General features: G+C 39.5%; 1 protein-coding gene across 2 annotated transcripts in view; it reads right to left on the bottom strand.

Annotated features, from left to right (window-relative positions):
* NLN (neurolysin (metallopeptidase M3 family)) overlaps positions 1-20,939 on the bottom strand; it is a 105,819-nt gene that overhangs the window by 27,996 nt on the left and 56,884 nt on the right. For both annotated transcript variants that reach the window (XM_011961300.1, XM_011961301.1), the window contains 4 exons: positions 19,738-19,898; positions 15,254-15,389; positions 12,292-12,658; positions 8,091-8,292 (listed from right to left, as the gene is read on the bottom strand). In XM_011961300.1, the coding sequence (XP_011816690.1) occupies positions 8,091-8,292; positions 12,292-12,658; positions 15,254-15,389; positions 19,738-19,898 (866 nt within the window). The remainder of the gene's footprint in view (positions 1-8,090; positions 8,293-12,291; positions 12,659-15,253; positions 15,390-19,737; positions 19,899-20,939) is intronic.

The following is a 20,939-nucleotide window of genomic DNA, read 5'->3' on the forward strand; positions in this document are numbered from 1 at the left end:
GCCTCCCAAAGTGCTGGGATTACAGGTGTGAGCCACCATGCCCGGCCTTCTTTACCATCTTTTAAACAAACAATAGGATGTCTAAAATGTACTCTGTTTCAGATTTTTACAACAGATAACTTGATGCTATAGAGATTAACTTTGTAATTCCTACAGTGCAGTAACAGCAGGACCAGAATCATATAAATTGAAGCTTCGGAAGTCCTATGAGCTTTTGCTGTATTTAAAGGCCAAAATCTTACATGTGCTTGTTCGAATTAAGAAACCAGTTGCTTTTAATGGCTACAACTAAGTGTTATTTTCATGATAGCAAATCCTAACTCAAAGAAAAGGCAGTTGCTGAAATCAATAAGTGTATTGTGCTCATGAAAAAGGACAGGCCTCAGGAGACCTGACATTGGCTGTCTGAGGTGATCCAGTATTGATTTCTTAGCAGTCATTCCACATCCTGGCCTGTCTAATCTATCCCTAAATCCAGGGATGATGGAGAAGTTTATATAACAAGGCAAGGTATTTTGTTTTAAAAAGTGAGCACTATCTACTAGACTGTGCCATAAACAGATGATTAAAAGGCCACAGTTTTAACTTCACACATACTGAGTGAACACTGGAAATAATAGTAGTAATAAAGAGAAAGTGATGACATTCTTCTTTATCTTCACAACTGCCCTATAGTTCAACAGTTCAGTATTGCCATCATCCTTTAAAGGACCCAGGAAATAACATACTTTGGAGAAGTTTTGAATACTCTGCATATTAAGTTCAGAGGCTGGCTCCCAAACTAGCTATACCTTCCTGATCAGGTACATCTTATGTAAACTGCTTCTTTTCAAGATGAAAACAAATAAAGGTACTATTCAAACTCAAATGCTAGAGAGTATGCTTTATTCACCACTGTATTTCCCAAATCCAGCACCGAAAGTAGAGGATGTCCAAAAAATATCTGTGAAATGGATGAAGCCCTGGGGAGAATGTTTCTGTAAGAAGATTCAAACTTAAACAACTCAAAGATACTTTCTCTTGTTATCATTCTTGACTTGACCTCAACTTCTCACTTCTCTACTTTTTTCAATACTTAAAATTCTACTTTTATTATTTTACTTATTATGCTTTTAATTTTTTATTTTTTGCATTTCATGTCCTCAAGCTAAATTCGAAACATTCAGGATACTAAAACTTTTCTTCCTTTTGAACCCCATTCTACCATACATAATATGACATGTCAGACACAATAGATAATAATTCTGTTTCTTAAAATAACTATATAAGCTAGGCATGGTGGCTCACGTCTGTAATCCCAGCATTTTGGGAGCCTGACGTGGGCAGATTGCTTGAGCCCAGGAATTCAAGACCAGCCTGGGCAACATGGTGAAACCCTATCTCTACAAAAAATACAAAAATTACCCAGGTATAGTGGTACACGCCTGTGGTCCCACCTACTTAGTAAGCTGAGGTGGGAGGATCAACTGAGCCCGGAAAGGTGGAGGCTACATTGAGCCATGATTGTGCCACTGCACTCCAGCCTGAGTGACAGAGTGAGACCCTGTCTCCAAAAACAAACAAACAAACAAACAAACAAAAAACTAAACATCTCTCTCTTTAGAGATGTTTAAAAAAATATTTTAAAAATATTTTTGATTTTTTAAAAATAATACATGTAGAAAATGCACTTAGCAAATGAAAGAAATAAGCACATTCCCAAATGAACATTATGCGTTAATACATTCATATTTTGGTTTATGACTTCATTTATTTTATTTTCACATGTATGTATTGTTTGTATATGTAAAAGCAAACAAATAAAATAACAAAAAGAAGATCCTGAAAGAAATTACATCTAGTGTGAAAGTCACAAACTCTAACAGTGTGCAGGAGTGGGGCTAGGGAGACAGGGTGACGGCAGAGGCCACAAGGTTGACGACAGGGAGTTCACTGTATTTTAGGGCTGAAACCTCAACGGTCAACTCGCACACAGGGAAACCTAGAAATAAATAAATGCATCCATTCCACATTTGCATTCATTCTACATTATTAGAGTGTCATTTAATAAACTTAGGAGAAGGAAGTCTATCCAACGCGACCACACATTTGGAAGACCAAATTCAGACCATGAAATAGTGTTGTCTCCAGTGCATGGAATGGGAGCACAACTAGGCAATAAAGTAGAGTAGTTAGGTCGTGACTATCAGACCCTGGGCAGGTCCTTCTATGTCTCAGATTTTTCACTTGGAAAATGGGGACAATAACAGTACCCATCTACTTCAGAGCGTAATGTGAAGATAAAAATGAATGAATGAATGTAAAGCCTATCTTCTTCTCAGCCTGCATATTCTGCCTGACTAGGTATGGTCTTGATGGGTCTAACCTGGTTTGTCTTTCACTTCCTGAGGGTTAATACTGAAGATAAATACACCCACACAGGTCTTTAGCTAATCCTCCATCACTCCCAATACTCCAAGCTGCTCTTTCTGTTATTGTTTCAGGAATCAAACTTCTAAGTAGGCAGCAATCATGAAAACAAAACAGAACCAAATACAAACGTGATGGTTTCCAATCACCTTCCATAGATCTTCACTCAAAACCCACTGAAGGTAAGCATTTGTGAATTCTTTTGAACCTTAAGTGGTAGTAAATTGCCTTACGGCAAATGGTCTTTCCCCCCCCCCTTTCTAGTTTTGAGTTGTATATTGATCTCAAAAGAGCTGAATTACACATAAGCATAGTTTTCAGAATACTTCACATACGCATGGCACCTTATGCTTTTCCAAGTGCCTTTTCACATACTGCTTGGTTTAATTCTCCCAACCATCCAGGGAAGTACATAGAATTGCTGTTGTCCCCATTTTCTGAATAAGAAAAAAGAGATGGTTCAAAGAGTTTAAATAACTTTCCCCAAGTCACACAGCCTGGCCCACAGATACACAGATGATGTTTGATCCAGTGCTCTTGTCATAATACCAGGGTGCCTTTCTGACTAATACATGGTACATTTATCTACAGCAGTATCTAATCCAAATATTTAGAGCAGACGAGCTGCTTTGTTTAGTAGTTTTCAACCAAATTAATGATTTCAAGTCACATAATTTGAAGTTCCTCTGCCCATCCCTTTCACATTTAATTAAGAAAGCTTTAGTGTAACTCTGATGTGTTTCCATAGAATAATGACATCTTTACAATTCAAAATCATCACCGCTCTTAATGTACAACATAACACAGACATCATAATGGAGGCTAAGAGGCATTACTACTCTACAGAAGTTCAAAGGCCAGTGGTTACTGACAGCTCAAACCACAATAAAGCCATGCAACAGGAACAGATACTAGAGATATCACCTCTTGATTGCTATCTTCAAAATTACCTACCTACCCTGTAAACGTAATACGAGTGAAACTCATGTCCTGAGTGATGAGATAGTAGACATATTGATCTAGCACATCTACATGTTTGAAAACTAGATGTTCTTGCCAACATGTTTAAATATTATGATGACAAGCTCAAACGAGCTCTTCTAGTCATGAAACCTGCCAACTGCCACAGTGGAGAGCTCAAACACTGAGCTGCCATTTCTTAAAACCAATCTACTGAATATATGTGGCAAATTTTTAATTCACTATATATTTCTCAGGTAAACTAGAAGTATTACTGAACGTAGAAGTTGTCAATCTCCATATTCACTATCATCTATTTTAGGTCAGTACAAAAGGCTTTCAAATTATAAATTTGCAAATATATTGATTGGTGCCTATGAAAAACAAAAGTGGTGATCACTGCTGATGACTTTAAAAGTACTTAAAATATTACAGGCTATCTGAAAGGATTAATAGACAAGAAGATAATTTTCAAAGATAATCTCATGAAGATATGACCAAGCAAAGAATTCTAACAACACACTATTCATCAGTATGACACATTTTGTGCTCATGGATGAGGTTAGGCAAAACTTTAAGAACTGAATATGTCTACTGTTTCAAGAGAGACACACTAAGCTGGTGAATGCAATATATATATTAATAGTTCAGTCACAAGTCAGACAGCTCTAAAATGTCAGAGTACCAAAAAAGATTTTCCAGTACTAAATTGACTATCTCAAAAGATCACGATTAATGTAAGAAATCATGGGAACAATGGAATGAGTTGTGGAGAACTGACCAAATACATGGCAAGCCTTTGATAATAAGTTTATAAGAGGACTGTGCCTGAAAAAAGAACATGCAACAACAGCATTGAAAACTCTATTTGAAGATCACTATTATCTTAATAAATGTGATTAAAAGACCAAAATGCTTCCTTATGAAATAACCAAGTAAGAAGGAAACCGCTATAACTCAGGAGTTCTTAACTTGAGATTCATTATGGTGAGGGTTTTGAGGGGTCTGTGAGCCCTTTGGAATTTTACGCATATTTGTAGATGTATTTTTCTACAAGAGGTACCCACAGCATAAATCAGATTTTCATAGGGTCCTCAGATCCAAATATGTGAGCATCCACTTTTTTAAAAGCAGGTCATTATTAATCTATGTACAAATATATAACTGGATTTTGGATAACTAATACACCATAAGTTTAAAATTAAGAAAAATATTTTTGACTTTTCTAAATTATAAAAATGTTTTTTTAAATGCAAACTGGAGTTATCCTAATTAAAGGAAATGTCAACCACAGTGTGGATATTGATAGAAGGTCCACGCGATAAATATTTCAGGGATCCTAGTGCTATGACAAGAGACTTTATTTATTTATTTTGAGACAGAATCTCACTCTGTCACCCTGGCTGGAGTGCAGTGGCACGATCTTGGTTCACTGCAGTTTCTGCCTCCTGGGTTCAAGCGATTCTCCTGCCTCAGCCTCCTGAGTAGCTGGGATTAAAGGTATGTGCCATCATGCCCGGCTAATTTTTGTATTCTTAGTTGAGACGGGGTTTTGCCATGTTGGCCAGGCTAGTCTTGAACTCCTGACCTCACATGACCTGCCTGCCTGGGCCTCCCAAAGTGCTTGGATGACAGGTATGAGCCACCACGCTTGGCCTATTTTATTTATTTTTTGAACAGGCTCTGGTCCTATCGCCCAGGCTGGAGTGCAATGGCACAACCTCGGCTCACTGCAACTTCCACCTCCCAGGCTCAAATCATCCTCCCACTTCAGCCTCCCAAGTAGCTGGGACTACTGCAGCCTCCCAAAGTGCTGGGGATGTGGGTATGAGCTGCCATGCCTAGCCTTGCAAAGCCTAGCCACACTACCACACCCAGCTAATTTTTTTGTATTTTTGGTAGAGATGAGTTTTCGTCATGTTGCCCAGCTTGGTCTTGAACTCCTCGGGTCAAGCAATCCTCCCGCCTCGGCCTCCCAAAGGGCTGGGATTACAGGCATGAACCACCATGTCCAGTCAGTGCTATGATAATAGATTTTAAAATCACCTAAGAAAGAAAGGTTAGATTATTCTGAAAGATTTATTTTCCTTGGATTAAAGAGAGATTAAAATGGTTATATCAGGACATTTCTCTGGACATATTCATATATTATTTCCCTCTGTTTTTTAAAACAAAAGATGGAAGCACCAGGATAAAAGATAAAGTGTTGAAAGAACGGAACAGTTTTTAAACAAAGGTGACAGAAGCATTTTGGAAATGAATGGGTACATTTTGGGTTATTACAATGATTAGGGCTACTCTGGGATATAAGGATGCTGGATGCACAGGATTGATTCTGCGCATGTTGGGACAACAAAAAGACTGTTCCATATCCTGCTTGTCATTCATACTCCCTGCTGGACTATTCACATAAATGAAAAAAATTATCAGTAACTGAGCCGAGAAACTAACCCCACTGTACATATTTTTGCAAAGCATTTTTCTTTTTTTGAGACAGGGTCTCACTTTTTCACCCAGGCTGGAGTGCAGTGGCGTGAACACAGCTCACCACAGCCTGGACATCCTGGGCTCAGGCAATCCTCCTGCCTCAGCCTTCCGTGTAGCTGGGACTACATGTGTGTGCCATCATGCCTGGCTAATTTTTGTATTTTCTGTAGAGACTGGGTTTCACAATGTTGCTGGTCTTGAACTCCTGAGTTCAGGCGATCTGCCGGCCTCGACCTCCCAACGTGCTGGGGTTGCGGGTGTGAGCTGCTATGCCTAGCCTTGTGAAGCATTTTTTTACACAATTTTAATTTCTAAGACTACAAGTGCTAGGATCTGCTGTGTAAATCTAAGTGAGATTACTTGTCTTTGAAGTTTCCCAGGAAGTGTTCATCATATTGGAAAATCATGCCACCATTGTCAGCACTGTTCTAGGACTTGAGCTGACAACATAAACCACTTCAATCAGTTTGCACTTGCTGATGCTCCATTCAGGATTACTTCCACACAGTGCAGACCTCCGGCATACTTCATTATGTCTTACTGCATAGTCATATCCAAGCATTATCACTTGAAAAACACAAAAATTTCTTCCATTTATATTCAGTGAGGACACTGTACTGATTTAAAAAGATTCTCTGTATAAAGACCATTAAGGAAAATCCAAATAAATTGTGGTGTTCAGTCAGGAGTACTGTATGAATGCTGGCTTCTTAGCTATGACAAATGTGCTATTGGAATGGAAGCTGTTAGAAATAGGGGTGAGAGGGTGAGGGGTATACAGGCAATCTTTGTATTGTCTTTGCAAGTTTTCTGTGAATCTAAAAGTATCCTAATAAAAAGGTTTTTGTTTTTGTCACTGTTGTTTTTTAGGTCTACCTTTAGAGACATATAAAGATTTCAAATTTGGAAAACTGTACCTTCATTTCTGTTACATCAGTTTTTTGGGTGGTTTTCTTTGTTTTTTTTTAAGTCAAGGTCTTGCTCTGTCACCTAGGCTGGAGTGCAGTGGCACAATCATGGCTCACCGCAATCTCAACCTCCTGGACTCAAGTGATCCTTCCATATCAGCCTCACAAGTAGCTGGGACCACAGGCATATACCACCATGCCTGGATAATTTTTGTATTTTTGTTTGTTTTACCATGTTGCCCAGGCTGTTCTCAAACTCCTAGACTCAAGCACTCCTTCCACCTTGGCCTCCCAAAGTGCTGGGATTACAAGCATGAGCCACCATGCCTGGCCAATAATAGTATATTTCAACTATTAGGTTGAATTGCTGAACTAGACATTTTCCTATGTTAATAATGGTTAAATGGGCCGGGCGTGGTGGCTCAAGCCTGTAATCCCAGCACTTTGGGAGGCTGAGACGGGCGGATCACGAGGTCAGGAGATCGAGACCATCCTGGCTCTACTAAAAAATACAAAAAACTGGCCGGGCGAGGTGGTGGGCGCCTGTAGTCACAGCTACTTGGGAGGCTGAGGCAGGAGAATGGCATAAACGCGGGGGCAGAGCTTGCGGTGAGCTGAGATCCGGCCACGGCACTCCAGCCTGGGCGACAGAGCAAGACTCCGTCTAAAAAAAAAAAAAAAAAAAAGGTTAAATGTTAGCAAGTTCATACGGTTCATGCTAGAATAGTCTGAGCCTAATTAAATGGATTGTATTACAAAGTTGAGAATAAATGTACTTTTTATTTTCAGAAATAAAAAATCAGTTTTAATCTACTGCACACTTCCACTCTGCCAAATTCTTTGTATAGTTATACTATATTATCTATGATTTTAATTTGAAGTTAGTAAGGGGAAATGTTACAAAATTATTATTTAAAAATGAGTAAAGAGTCTAAGAGGATTGAAAAATCACAAAGTAAACAAAGCATTGATAAGCAGGAGAGATTACAGCACAGTTTTTCTGAGAAATTTATACCAAATTCCTATGGAAAAGGATTAAAAGGAAAGAGCAAAGTATCTGTAACCTTTCCTTATAGATAGTCTTATTCTTTTTCCATAGGCTGTTATTCGAGAAACCTCTTTCACTGGTAGATGAACCTCCAAGTAAAAATATGTTGTGAAAGAGGACAGGATAAGGAAAATTTTGGTTTTGCAGGAGGCCTATAAAATTCTTGAACACATTCAGCTTCTGAAAAAACATGTTAGGAGCAGAAACCTGACAGCAGTCAGAAAGTTTTCTAAAAAAAACCAACTGGCAGGTTTACTGGGGGGGAAAAAAAAACTCACCTGTGCACAAATCTGATGCATCACGTGACCAAACTCATGGAAGTAAGTCCTCACCTCATCGTGTCTCAGCAGAGAGGGACGACCTGCCACTGGCTGTGAGAAGTTCACCACGAGGGCAGCCACTGCCATCATCCGGCTTCCATCAGGCAGAAGGCAGCCAGGCTGGAGACCAAAGCAGGCCGCATGATTGTATTTTCCTTCCCTAGGAGCCAGAAACACACGTTGACAAGATAGGAAAATTCTCCTCTAGCAACTACATTGGCATGGCCTCTTCCAGTCATTAACACATAACTATGTGTTACCAGAGATGCTTTTAAACATTAATTTACCTTCTAGAAAGTAGGTTACTTTGCTAAAATGGAAAAACTAACTCTAAACAAACAATAACTCCACTATCATTCTGTGTGAGCTCCGAAGTTTCTTTTGTTGAAAAATCTCGAGGTAAGAATGAAGAACGCATGTGACACTGACAGCTGAATGTCCAATTTATTTTAATGACGTTCTACTTTTTCTCTTTCAAAGATGGGATTATTAAACACGAAACAATGCTGAAACACAAATTTGAAATAAAAGAGACAGTTTGACTCACTAGGCAGCCTTTTCATTAAAATCGGAATAAAAAACTGAATTTCAGACAATAAGGTTTTTCCTTTTATTTGAGGAGGAAAGAATCAGTAATTACAATTAAATAAGCTTCTTTTATAAACTAGACAGGCCGTTTTGAAACAGAATGCTTTTAGTTAGCCTGGGAAAATGCATAAATTATGCTATCAATTAGTCTATTCTTATATAGCGTGGCATCCGTGATGGTCTTTCCAAAAGCTATTAGACTTCATTCTCCAAAAGCTATCAGACTTCATTCTGGGATTAGGTGTCCTTTCCCCCTTTTCTTTTGCTCAGAAGACTAATAGTACCTGTTTTTTTTTTTTTTTTACTTTGAGACAGAGTCTTGCTCTGTCACCCAGGCTGGAGTGCAGTGGCATGATCTCAGCTCACTGCAACCTTCACCTCCCAGGTTCAAGCAATTCTCCTGCCTTTGCCTCCTGAGTAGCTGGTATTACAGGTGTGCACCACCATGCTGGTTAATTTTATTCTTGTTGTTTTGAGATGGAGTCTCGCTCTGTTGCGCAGGCTGTGGTGTGATGGCAAGATCCTGGCTCACTATAACCTCCACCTTCTGGGTTCAAATGATTCTCCTGCCTCAGCCTCTAGAGTAGTTGGGACTACAAGTGCCTGCCACCACGCCCAGCTAATTTTTGTATTTTTAGTAGAGATAGGGTTTTGCCATGATGGCCAAGCTGGTCTTAAACTCCTGACCTCAGGTGATCCGCCCTCCTTGGCCTCCCAAAGTGCTGGGACTATAGGTGTGAGTCACTGTGCCCAGCCTGATTTTTGTATTTTTAGTAGAGACAGGGTTTCACCATGTTGGCCAAGCTGGTCTTGAATTCCTGGCCTCAGGTGATCCACCCACCTTGGCCTCCCAAAGTGCTGGGATTACAGCCACTGCACCCAGCCAGTACCTGGTCTTTTTAAAACCTATTCTGAATACCCTTTTTAAAAGTCAGTTACACAAATAAAACAAGTTAATCCCTTTTACCTTTATGAAGAGAACATCTAAGATGACAGGAAGTAAACATTAACTTTAGGTCACTGCTTTCACAAAGATTACTCTCTGCCACCCACACCAGGGTGCTGGTAGCAATGACCAGATCTCTGAGTACAAAAGAAATTAATTATATCCCGGCAGTGAGACAGCAGAATGAGGTAGCAGGAATTGTTCTTTGACCCTGGAAAGAAAATCTGAGGACAGTTATAGCAGACTCCAATATTAAAGGATTACTCCTGAAAGAGTTCTTGGGTTAAAACTATATCCTGACACTTTTTAGTTAAAAATAAGACTCATCTATATTTGGCAGGGTTTTACTTTTAGGTCATAATATAAGTGAAAGTAAGTCCATAAAGCACCAGGTGATACGGTTTGGCTGTGTCTCCACCCAAAGCTCATCTTGAGCTGTGGTTATCATAATCCTCACGAATCATGGGAGGGACCCAGTGGGAAGTAATTGATTCACGGGGGCAGTTATCCCCATGCCAGTCTTATGATAGTGAGTGAGTTCTCACAAGATCTGATGGTTTTATAAGGGGCTTTCCTCCCTTTGCTTGGCACTTCCCCTTCCTGCTGCCAGTGAAGAAGGATGTGTTTGCTTCCCCTTCTGCCATGATTGTAAGTTTCCTGAGGTCTCCCAGGCCCTGCAGAACTGTAAGTCAATTAAACTTCTTTCCTTTATAAATTACCCAGTCTTAGTCAGTTCTTTACAGCATTGTGAGAACGGACTAATACACCGGGATAATCACTTAGGTGCTAAAAGACACTTCTGCCCACCAACTGGATAACACGGTTACTCAACCTACTTTTCAGCACTCAAAGTCAGTGGATTACAAACTTGTATGTATTACTGAATGAGGGGGATACTATACTCTCCTTTGATCTATTTAGTAAAATGATTAGTAATTATAAGAGATTGACTTTGCTTTAGAAAGTAGCCTGGGGAGAAAGAGATCCAAATCCTTTTGTGTCTGATGAAACACTATGGAATCTATAGTTATTACATGCTACAGACACAATTATAACATTTTTATAATTGTTACCACTGATATCTGGGCAAGATGATTTGCATATATAGTCTTAATGCATAAAACAATCCTGTAAAAGGATTTTCAGTCCCATATTACAGAGGAAGAAACAGAATCTCAAAGAGGTTACATTACTTGAGCATTCAAACTCAAATCTGACTGACTGCAAAGGTTTTTCTACTTCTACTAGACTGTGCTGCCTCTCAGCCAGACTGAAGGGAGTGGCCATAGATGATTAGCAGACAGATTACCTAATAAACATTCTGGTGCTCAATTTTATTTTATTTATGTTTTTTGAGTTAAGAGTCTTGCTCTGTTGTCCAGGCTGGAGTGTATTGGCGTGATCTTGGTTCCAGGGTTCAAGCTATTCTCATACCTTGGCCTCCCGAGTAGCTGAGACTACAGATGCCAGTTTAATTTTTGTATTTTTAGGAGAGATGGGGTTTCACCATATTGGCCAGGCTGATCTCGAGCTCCTGACCTCAAGTGATCTGCCCACCTCAGCCTTCCAAAATGCTGGGATTACAGGTGTGGGCCACCATGCCTGGGTGGTGGTCAATATTAAATTAAGTAAATGTAGTGCACAAACTAGATGATGATGATAATGACAATGGTAGCAGCTAACTTTGATTAAGCCTTCACTATGTGCTGAGCAGTATTCTAAATGCTTTGTATGTATTTAACCAATTTAATCCTTACAATGAGCATACAAAGCAGGTACTATTAATATTCCCATTTTATAGGACCTATAATATAGGTAAGAAAACTGGGGCATAGAAAAGTTAAGTAACTTACCTAGTAAATGATGATGCCAGACATTCTAGCTTCATACCCACATTTTAAATCTCTATACTAAGAAGCCCACGTGAGAAATATGAAAGAGTAGCGTCTGCTTTTTAACTAATTTTTTTAGAGCTAGGGTCTAGCTCTGTCACCTAGGCTAGAATGCAGCTGTGTGATAATAGCTCACTGTAACCTTAAACTCCTGGACTCAAGTGATCCTCCTGCTTCAGCACAGCTAGGACTACAGGTGTGCACTACCACACCTGGCTAATTTTTAATTATTATTATTATGTTTTGAGACAGGGTCTCACTCTGTCACCTAGGCTGGAGTGCAGTGTTGCAATCTTGGCTCACTGCAGCCTCCACCTCTGAGGCTCAAGTGATCCTCTCACCTCAGCCTCTCAAGTACCTGGGACTATAGGCATGTACCACCACACCTGGCTAATTTTTGTATTTTTTGTAACAACAGAGTTTTGCCATGTTGCCTAGGCTAGTCTTTAAGTCCTAGACTCAAGCAATCCACCTGCCTCGGCCTCCCAAAGTGCTGGGACTACAGGCATGAGCCACTGCACTTGACCTAATTTTTAAATTTTTTGTAGAGACAGGGCCTCACTGTGTTGCCCAGTCTGGTCTCGAACTCCCAGCCTCAAGCAATCCTCCCACCTTGGCCTCCCAAAGTGTTGGGATTACAGGCATGAGCCACTGTGCCTGGCCAAGAGTAGAGTCTTAAAGTAGGTAGCAGCTGAATCCCTAAGGTCCCTTCCAACAACGTGATCCTCAGTACCTTGGATAGAGGTCCAAATAGAACTGTCCCAATACTTCTCCTGTAGCTTTATCCTTCACAGTATAAAGTGTAACACTCTTGTTCCAAACATGGGCATCTGTCACTTGCTCAAATGAGAGTCCCAACAACTGCTGGTAGGTGTTCAGCAAGCCTTCGGTGACCACCTCAATTGGGAAGTATTCCTTGAGGAACTCTTGGTCTATGGAGTACTTGAGTTCCTCTGTCTGAGTCATGTAGTAATATAGATCCCAGGCATTGATTTTCCCATCATATTCAAAACCCCTGTCTTCACATTCCTTTTTCTTCAAATTCAAAATAAACTCTCGTTCTGCTTCACCCAAGGGTTTTAATTTCTGGCTTAAATCATCTGTGAAGGAAAAGGGAAAAGTTAGTGACCTACTTACTTTTGGGAGCAAACATACTCATAAATACCACCTGTGTTTTAGCATGGTGCTTCCTCCTTTGCAGTATTCAATACAGAAAAATCAGGGGAAAGAGGGAAAGGAGGAGGAAAAAAGTGAGGGAGGAAAGCAGGCTCTATTATGGAAGCACACTTTGCTCTTCGGGGTTATTGATTTTATGGTCCTAGCTCCTCTTTTATTTTATTTTATTTTTTATTTTTTATTTTTTTGAGATGGAGTCTCGCTCTGTTGCCCAGGCTGGAGTGCAGTGGCCCGATCTCAGCTCACTGCAAGCTCTACTCCCAGGTTCACACCATTCTTCTGCCTTAGCCTCCAGAGTAGCTGGGACTACAGGTGCTCGCCACCACACCTGGCTAGTTTTTTGTATTTTTTTTTTTTTTTAGTACAGATGGGGTTTCACTGTGTTAACCAGGATGGTCTCGATCTCCTGACCTCATGATCCACCCACCTTGGCCTCCCAAAATGCTGGGATTACAGGTGTGAGCCACCGTGCCCGGCCGCCCCTTTTTCTTTTAACACCACCAGAACTGGGCAATGAGTTCCTCAATTCATCACCAAAGCTCAAGTTTATCCCAGAGAACACTGACTGAAGAATGTTATTCAGGAAGTAAAGCAACAATGAAGCCAAAGTCATGTACATGATTATTCTTCAATGCAGTTAGTTGGACTCCTAAGAAAGCTAGGAAAAACACATCAGACGTGACCTGTGGTCAATGTTATCCAGAAATTCCTATCAATGGGTTTAGTTTCTCATTACCCCATTTCTATGAAGGTCTATCTGGACACAGCAATTCCAGTTTTTAGCTGGAGAAAGTTCTGAGAACCACAAATTACATTGCTGTGGTCAATTTTTCACTTTACTGTATTTGGCTAAATGAGTATGGTCTTATGCATTTATTTTTTACATTTTTGTTACATATGTTAAGATATAAACATGCCTGGCTTGGCAGAGGACATGGCAGTTCAGAAGGCAACCCCACAAAGTGAGAGATGGAGGAACAGCCCGAGGAATACTGTGAAGAGAAATGAGGAAACTCATGGAGGATACAAAGATATAGTTTTCCATATATGTATGTGTGTGTGTTTGTGTGCATGCATGTATACACACGCACATGCGTGCACGCGCACACACACACACGCACACACACACATATATATAGAGAGAGAACGAGCAAGTGAGAGAGCGAGAGAGTTCTGCTATGTTGCCCAGGCTGGACTCCAACTCCCAAATTCAAGGGATCCTCAAACCTTAGCCTCCCAAGAGGACACTTTGCATAGGAATATGCCAAACTCAAATTAGAAGGAAAACTCCTTTAAATGAATTAAGTTAGTCAGGTGGTTACTAAGGAACATTTTAGTGTATGCAATCCCCACTGAAGGAAACATTCTCTACAAACCTGTTAACTCTCTCAGCCATCCTCTTTTATACCATGCATCAGACTGTAGAGTAATTACCTGTTCACACTTCTGTTGTTTCCAGTAAGTGACAAATCCATTGAGAAAAGGACCTTGTCTCTTTTTAAAAAATTATCTTTATTTTCAGAGACAGGGTCTTGCTCTGTCACCCAGGCTGGAGCACAGTGGCATGATCATGGCTCACTGTAGCCTTGAACTCCTGGGCTCAAGGGATCCTCCCACCTCAGCCTCCCAAGTAGCTAAAATTACACAGGCACATCTCACCGTGCCTGGCTAATTTTTAAATTTTTCTGTAGACACAGGGTTGGGGTCTCTTTGTTTCCCACGCTGGCCTTGGACTATAGGCCTCAAGTAGTCCTCCCACCTCGGCCTCCCAAAGTGCTGGGATTATAGGCATGAGCTGCCACGCCCAGCAAAAAGGACCTTGTTTTATTCCTTTCTGTAATCCTACTATTTAGCATACTGCCTAAGGCTGAATAGTTATTTCAGAAATGTCTCATGAATGAATGAGTGAATTATACAATAACAAATACGTACCATTTATGGAGTTTAACCTTAATATAGTTATTAGATAATAGTTTTTATGTATATTATTTTATATTACAGTTATTAGATAATAGTTTTTATGTATATTATTTTATATTACAGTTATTAGATAATAGTTTTTATGTATATTATTTTATATTAGTTCTGTATATTAACAAGTGGTTTCTGGAATATTAAATGTTTTTTGTTTATATATGTTCTATTTTTATGTATGTCATATTTGTCAGCTTATTTTATACAAATTCATAAGCAGCCATGCTATGACTACTAAATCCCCAGTGACAGTGAATAAAGCCAGTAACTTTAGTAACTCTCTGTTAGAACCTACATGTCATATTAGGAATTGGTATAAACAGCCTAAACAAGATATAAGATACAGTGAAGCCAGGCCTATACAGCAATATAAACAATGAGCAGTCCCTAAAACCAAGCATACTTCTAACACATAATAGGTGATCAATATACTTCTCTCGAATGAATGAAAAGTAGGATGTTCTCAAAGGCATACTATGTTCTGAGGCCTTCTGTCCCGTTGACATGGTACAGCAAAACAGTCATAGAAAAAAAAAAAAACTAACCTAGAAAGGCTGTTACGCGGCTTGTGCTCTTTGCAGTGTTCATTTCAAGGACGAAGTCAGCATGTGTGCTATAACCGAGTAGTTTGGCTACCTTGGCCCGTAGTGGGAGTAGCTGCTGCAAAATTATGGTGTTTTCCTAGTAATAAACAACAGCAACAAAACAAAGGCTAATCAATAATTTGATCCAAAGCATTAAAAGGAAGAATTATTGTATGTATTTTTAGGTTTGTAAAATTGTCAAATATTTTTAGAGCATTTAAACTTCTGTTCCATTTTGGTGTTCTAGGCTTTTTTTTCTTTCTTTTTGGATTCATGATTTCGTTTGATTTCTGAAATAATTTATGACTTTTTACACCTCAGGAGATAACTATGAGGTCTTAATAAAACCGTAGGTGCTATAAACTTAGAATGAAAATATATTTTTAATGAATATAGCGAATCCGTATTTATTTTTACTGACAGAACTGCACCAAATATGGGTACTTTCAGTTCTTTTGTACATTTTTATTGCGGTAAAAGACACAAAACATAACACTTATCTTCTTAATTTCATACCCATTCATATGGCTACTATTTTTAAAAACACAGAAAATGTGCTGGTGAGGAAATGGAGAAATTGGAACCCTTGCGCATTGCTGATGAGAATGTAAAGTAGTTCAGCTGCTGTAGAAAATGGTATGGTGATTCCTAAAAAAATTAAACCATATGATCCAGCAATTCCACATCTCGGAAAATAACACAGAAAATTGAAAGCAGAGACTCGAAGAGAGATCAACACACCCATGTTCACAGCAGCATTATTTATAACAGCCAAAAGATGGAAGCAACCCAAGTGTCCATGGACAGATATACAGGTAAACAAAATGTGGCATACATATACAATGGAATATAACTCTGCCTTCACAAGGAAGGAAATTCTGACACGCTACAACATGGATGATCCTTTAAGGTATGCTAAGTGAAATAAGCCAGATACAAAAAGACAAATATTTTATTATTCCACTTAAATGAAGTTCCTAGAGTAGTGAAATTCACAGAGACACAGAATAGAATAGCAACTGCCAGGGTCTGGGGAAAGGGGGTAATGGGGAGTTAATGCTTAATGGGTACAGTTTCAGTTAAGGAAGACGAAAAATCTCTGCAGGTGGATGGAGGTGATGGCTGCAGAAAAATATAAACATATTCTCAATGTGAATATACTTAATGCCACATGCTATGATCTGAATGTCCCCCAAAATTCACATATTGAAACATAATCCCTTTTGTAGTAGTGTTAAAAGGCAGGGCCTTTTGGGAAGTGACTAATGATTAGTTCCTTATAAAAGGGCTAGAGCTAAAGAACTTGGGCCTTTTCTGCCTTCCCCCTTCTGCCATGTGAGGACACAGAAAAAAGGCCCTTTCTAGACACTGAATGCTGGTGCCCCTTGATCTTGAATTTCACATCCTTCAGAACTGTGAAAAATGTCTATAGTTCATAAATTACTTCATCTGTGGTATTTTGTTATAGCAGCACAAATGAACTAAGGCACTACAAAATTCTGCTTTTAAAAATGTTTCAGGGGTTTTTCCCAAGTTAACATTACAAATATCTTTTATATTTTATTTGTATTATAAATACAAAAATTGATATTATTTTATTATTTTCTTAACAATGAAATAAAAAATAATTCTCCTAGAGGAAGTGAATAAATGTTAAAGTAAAATAAAAAACTAATCCCAATAATCAAATCAGCAAATTATTTACAGACCGATTTCTAAGGAAAATCACACACGGAGGTCACACTACCTGCATTCAAAATGTGGTCTACCATTTACTAGTTACCTGATCTTGGGCAAATTCTAGAGCTTTCTGAGCCTCAGTTTTCTCATTTGTAAGATGTGGAAAATAAAAATACCTACACTGGAGAGTAATCATGAAGATTCAAATGAGAATATATGTAAAGTACTTAGACAAATGCCTGGCACATAACCAAACACTATATAATTATCTGTTATGATTATTTTAAAACTAAAATGGAAACACAGAATAGGGAAACACACATAACATAATTCTCCAAGTTCTAAAATTAGGTTAATTAGATTTTCTTTCATTTTTTTGGAGTTTCTCCAGATCTTCTCTATAGACTGCCAATTTTCTCCCAATATCTGTTCTCTTATTTTTTCTTTTAGTAATAGAACTCTGAATTTTTTTGTTTTTTTTTTTAAGTTTTCACTGAGGTGAGGTCTTGCCATATTGCTCAGGCTGGTCTTGAACTCCTGGCCTCAAGCAGTCCTCTTGCTTTGGCCTCCCAAAGTGTTGGGATTACAAGTGTGAGCCACTGTGCCTGACTGAACTCTGAATGTTTGCTGGACACTTGGTTACCTAATTATGTTTCCCAGCCTTCCTCAAAGCCAGCTGTGGCCATGTGATACTCAATGGGACAACGGGATGTGAATGTAGTGATGAGTGAAATTTCTGGGTCATGTCTGATAGATCTTTGCCGCAGGCTGTGAACTGAAAATGATAACAATGACCCTGAAAGCCACATACTGAGGATGGTAGAGCTGTCTTCCACCTCTGGACCACTCACCTCTTGACTTACAGTTACAAGACAAATCTCTTTTTTTTTTTTTCAAAATAGTGGTTAAATCTGCCATTCTAGCCATGTAAAATTCAACGGCAATAATACTCATTCCGTTGTGCAACCACTACCATGATCGGTTTCTAAAACTCTTCCATTACCCCAAACAGAAACTCTGTAACCATTAACTCCCCAGTCTTCCCTCTCCCCATTCCCTGGTAACCTCTAATCTACTTTCTGGAAAGATAAAACTTTTATCTTATTTGAGTTACTGTGCTTTTGACTTCTGTCAAGTCCCTTAGCCTGGACCCTGACATATGTAGAGATGAATACCAGAAATCAGTTGCTACTAACAATAAAAATGAAAAATGTACAGGAATGGAAAGTAGGGACGCAGAGACTGCAGGTTGGGAAGCAGGTTCTCATTATACTATGGGTATTTGTGAAAACTGTTGCTTGCCATAACTCAGAAGGCAGGCCACGTACCTACTAAGTCTTAGTCTAGAGAAATTGTTTGGGAAAACTAATACTGTTGGGAGGTATTTTTTTGGCATTTGTTGCTTTTTGAAAGATTACATGGGAGAGATGAACTTGGGTGAGAAATGGCCAGTTTCTAAAGATGGAAGGAAAAGAATTCTGCTCAAGGAGGTTCTGCCTATGGCCTACAATCTTCAGATGGTTGGAAAAGCCAATTGCTCTGTATTCCTAGTGTCAGGAGAAAAGGCTGTCACTCAGAGTTACTGAACTGCAGACATGACTTTGAGAATGCTGCCTTCCTCCAGAAGCTCACTATGTTCAGAGGGCCTGAAAACAGACTTCACTAAATGGATAATGATGGATAAATGGATAAATTCAGAAGCCAGTATATAAGATTTGGCAAGTTTAAGAACGATGACCAAAAGTGATATTTTGGTATAGTTATTTTGACATGCATCTGATTAGAGGCAAACAGACAAGAAACCTACGTTTTTGAGGAGGCTGTAATACCCAAGATATCATAAGTCTGGCTTACAAAAGTTTGCGATTATTTGATCCCTAAAGTAACCCTTGGGATTCTACCTGACATTAGCAGGACCAGCAGTCCACTGCCAAGATATGGTCATCAAGGATAATGGACAAAAACAATTCCCTGTGGGCAAACATGGAGTACAATTGATAAAGGAATTCTTGTGAGAAAGCAGATCCAAGTTTAGCCCAACAAGCTAACCAAGAAACTTCAACACAGTACAGAATCTTCACAATTCCTGAGCAGTTTGAAAGTTTTAGAAAATTGCTATGAGCTTGCTACGTTTCCCAGCCTTTCTTTTTCCAAATGGGACTTTTTAGTGTGGTTATTCTTTTCCTATGCCATCACTGGGGGTGTTGGGGAGGGTGTGGGGGTGAGGAGCTGATAACCTGTCTTTCCTTTTATAGTTTGCTGGATTATGAGAAGCTACAACCAGGGAGGACTATATCACCCAGAGATCCTGGTCTTTGAAATTCAGGCAGTAACTGGGAATTAACAAATGGTGAATGGGTCCTATGTAAAGAAAAAAGGGTCCTCATGGTTACTTGGATAGCTAGAGAGGCAGATCATGGTAGAACTGGCTAGATGACTGAGAATCCCTGTTTACTTCTTCCTTTTATCTTTTCCATATTAAACCAGGACTTATCAGTGCTGGATTGCTGATTTAGGAGAGGAGCAACTTCTAATTTGTTTAACCCATTCTATTTTTATTAGAACAGCTTATCCTGTGACCACACCAAGCAGGTTGTCAATGAGCAATGTAAAAGCTAAAAGTCTTGTAAGTCTGAGGAATTAGAGATACAGTGCACACACACAGGAATAGCAGTCTCTGAGTTGACTTTGACACTGGTGAACAAAGTAAACCCTTTTCTTAAAATATTCCATTAAAACAAAAGAAAGACAAACATTTATAATACCTCTTTGCACCTTGTATTAAAAGCCATTTCCATCCTTCTTCTGGTTTCAGGGATACAACATTTCTTCATGACAGGGAAATAGTGTGGATATTTTAAGGTAATTTTATACTTGTCATCATCTGTCTTTTCTAAACTATCAATGAAATCATCAGGAAGAGCACCTGCAAAAAATCATTTTCTCATATATCAAATTTTCCACTCATTGCTGGTTTATTTAGCATTGGCATGGTGCCTTTTAGTAGCTCTAGGAATTTTGTGGAGTAACTGAAATTCAAGTAAAATAATGACAATCCCTTTAAAATATTTTTTTTTTTTTTTTTTTTGAGACGGAGCCTCGCTCTGTCGCCCAGGCTGGAGTGCAGCGGCGCGATCTCGGCCCACTACAAGCTCCGCCTCCCGGGTTCACGCCATTCTCCTGCCTCAGCCTCCCGAGTAGCTGGGACTACAGGTGCCCGCCATCTCGCCCGGCTAGTTTTTTGTACTTTTAGTAGAGACGGGGTTTCACCGTGTAGACCAGGATGGTCTCGATCTCCTGACCTCGTGATCCACCCGTCTCCGCCTCCCAAAGTGCTGGGATTACAGGCTTGAGCCACCGCGCCCGGCCTAAATATCATTTTGATATTGTTGGAATGGTGGTGGCTGTTAGAAGCCAGGTGCCTTGGGAGATGGTAATTCAAAATATGAACAGGTTTCAGTAAACTTTTGCAAATGATGTTTCAGTGGAGAGCAGGTAAAATTAAGCGAAGACAGACCCAGGATGGCTGGGCACAGTGGCTCACGCATGTAATCCCAGCACTTTGGGAGGCCGAGGTGGGTGGATTACCAGGTCAAGAGAGCGAGACCATCCTGGCCAATGTGGTGAAACTTTGTCTCTACCAAAATTACAAAAATTAGTTGGGCGTGGTGGCACGTGCCTGTAGTCCCAGTTACTTGGGAGGCTCAGGCAAGAGAATCGCTTGAACCAGGGAGGCAGAGGTTGCAGTGAGCTGAGACTGCGCCACTGCACTCCAGCCTGGCGACAGAGAGAGAGACTCTGTCTCAGAAAAAAAAAAAAAAAAAAGACCCAGGACTGAATAAGAAGAGACTAATAGTTTAAGATACAATGCAGGAAACATTGCAAGTCAAAAAAAAAAAAAAAAAATTTAAGGCACTGAAGGCTGTTAAACACAAGTATAAACTACCAAGAAAAATTATGAAAAAAA

This window comes from Colobus angolensis, unplaced genomic scaffold (assembly GCF_000951035.1).
Source record: "Colobus angolensis palliatus isolate OR3802 unplaced genomic scaffold, Cang.pa_1.0 Scaffold546, whole genome shotgun sequence".
In the NCBI taxonomy this organism is placed as follows: Eukaryota; Metazoa; Chordata; class Mammalia; order Primates; family Cercopithecidae; genus Colobus; species Colobus angolensis.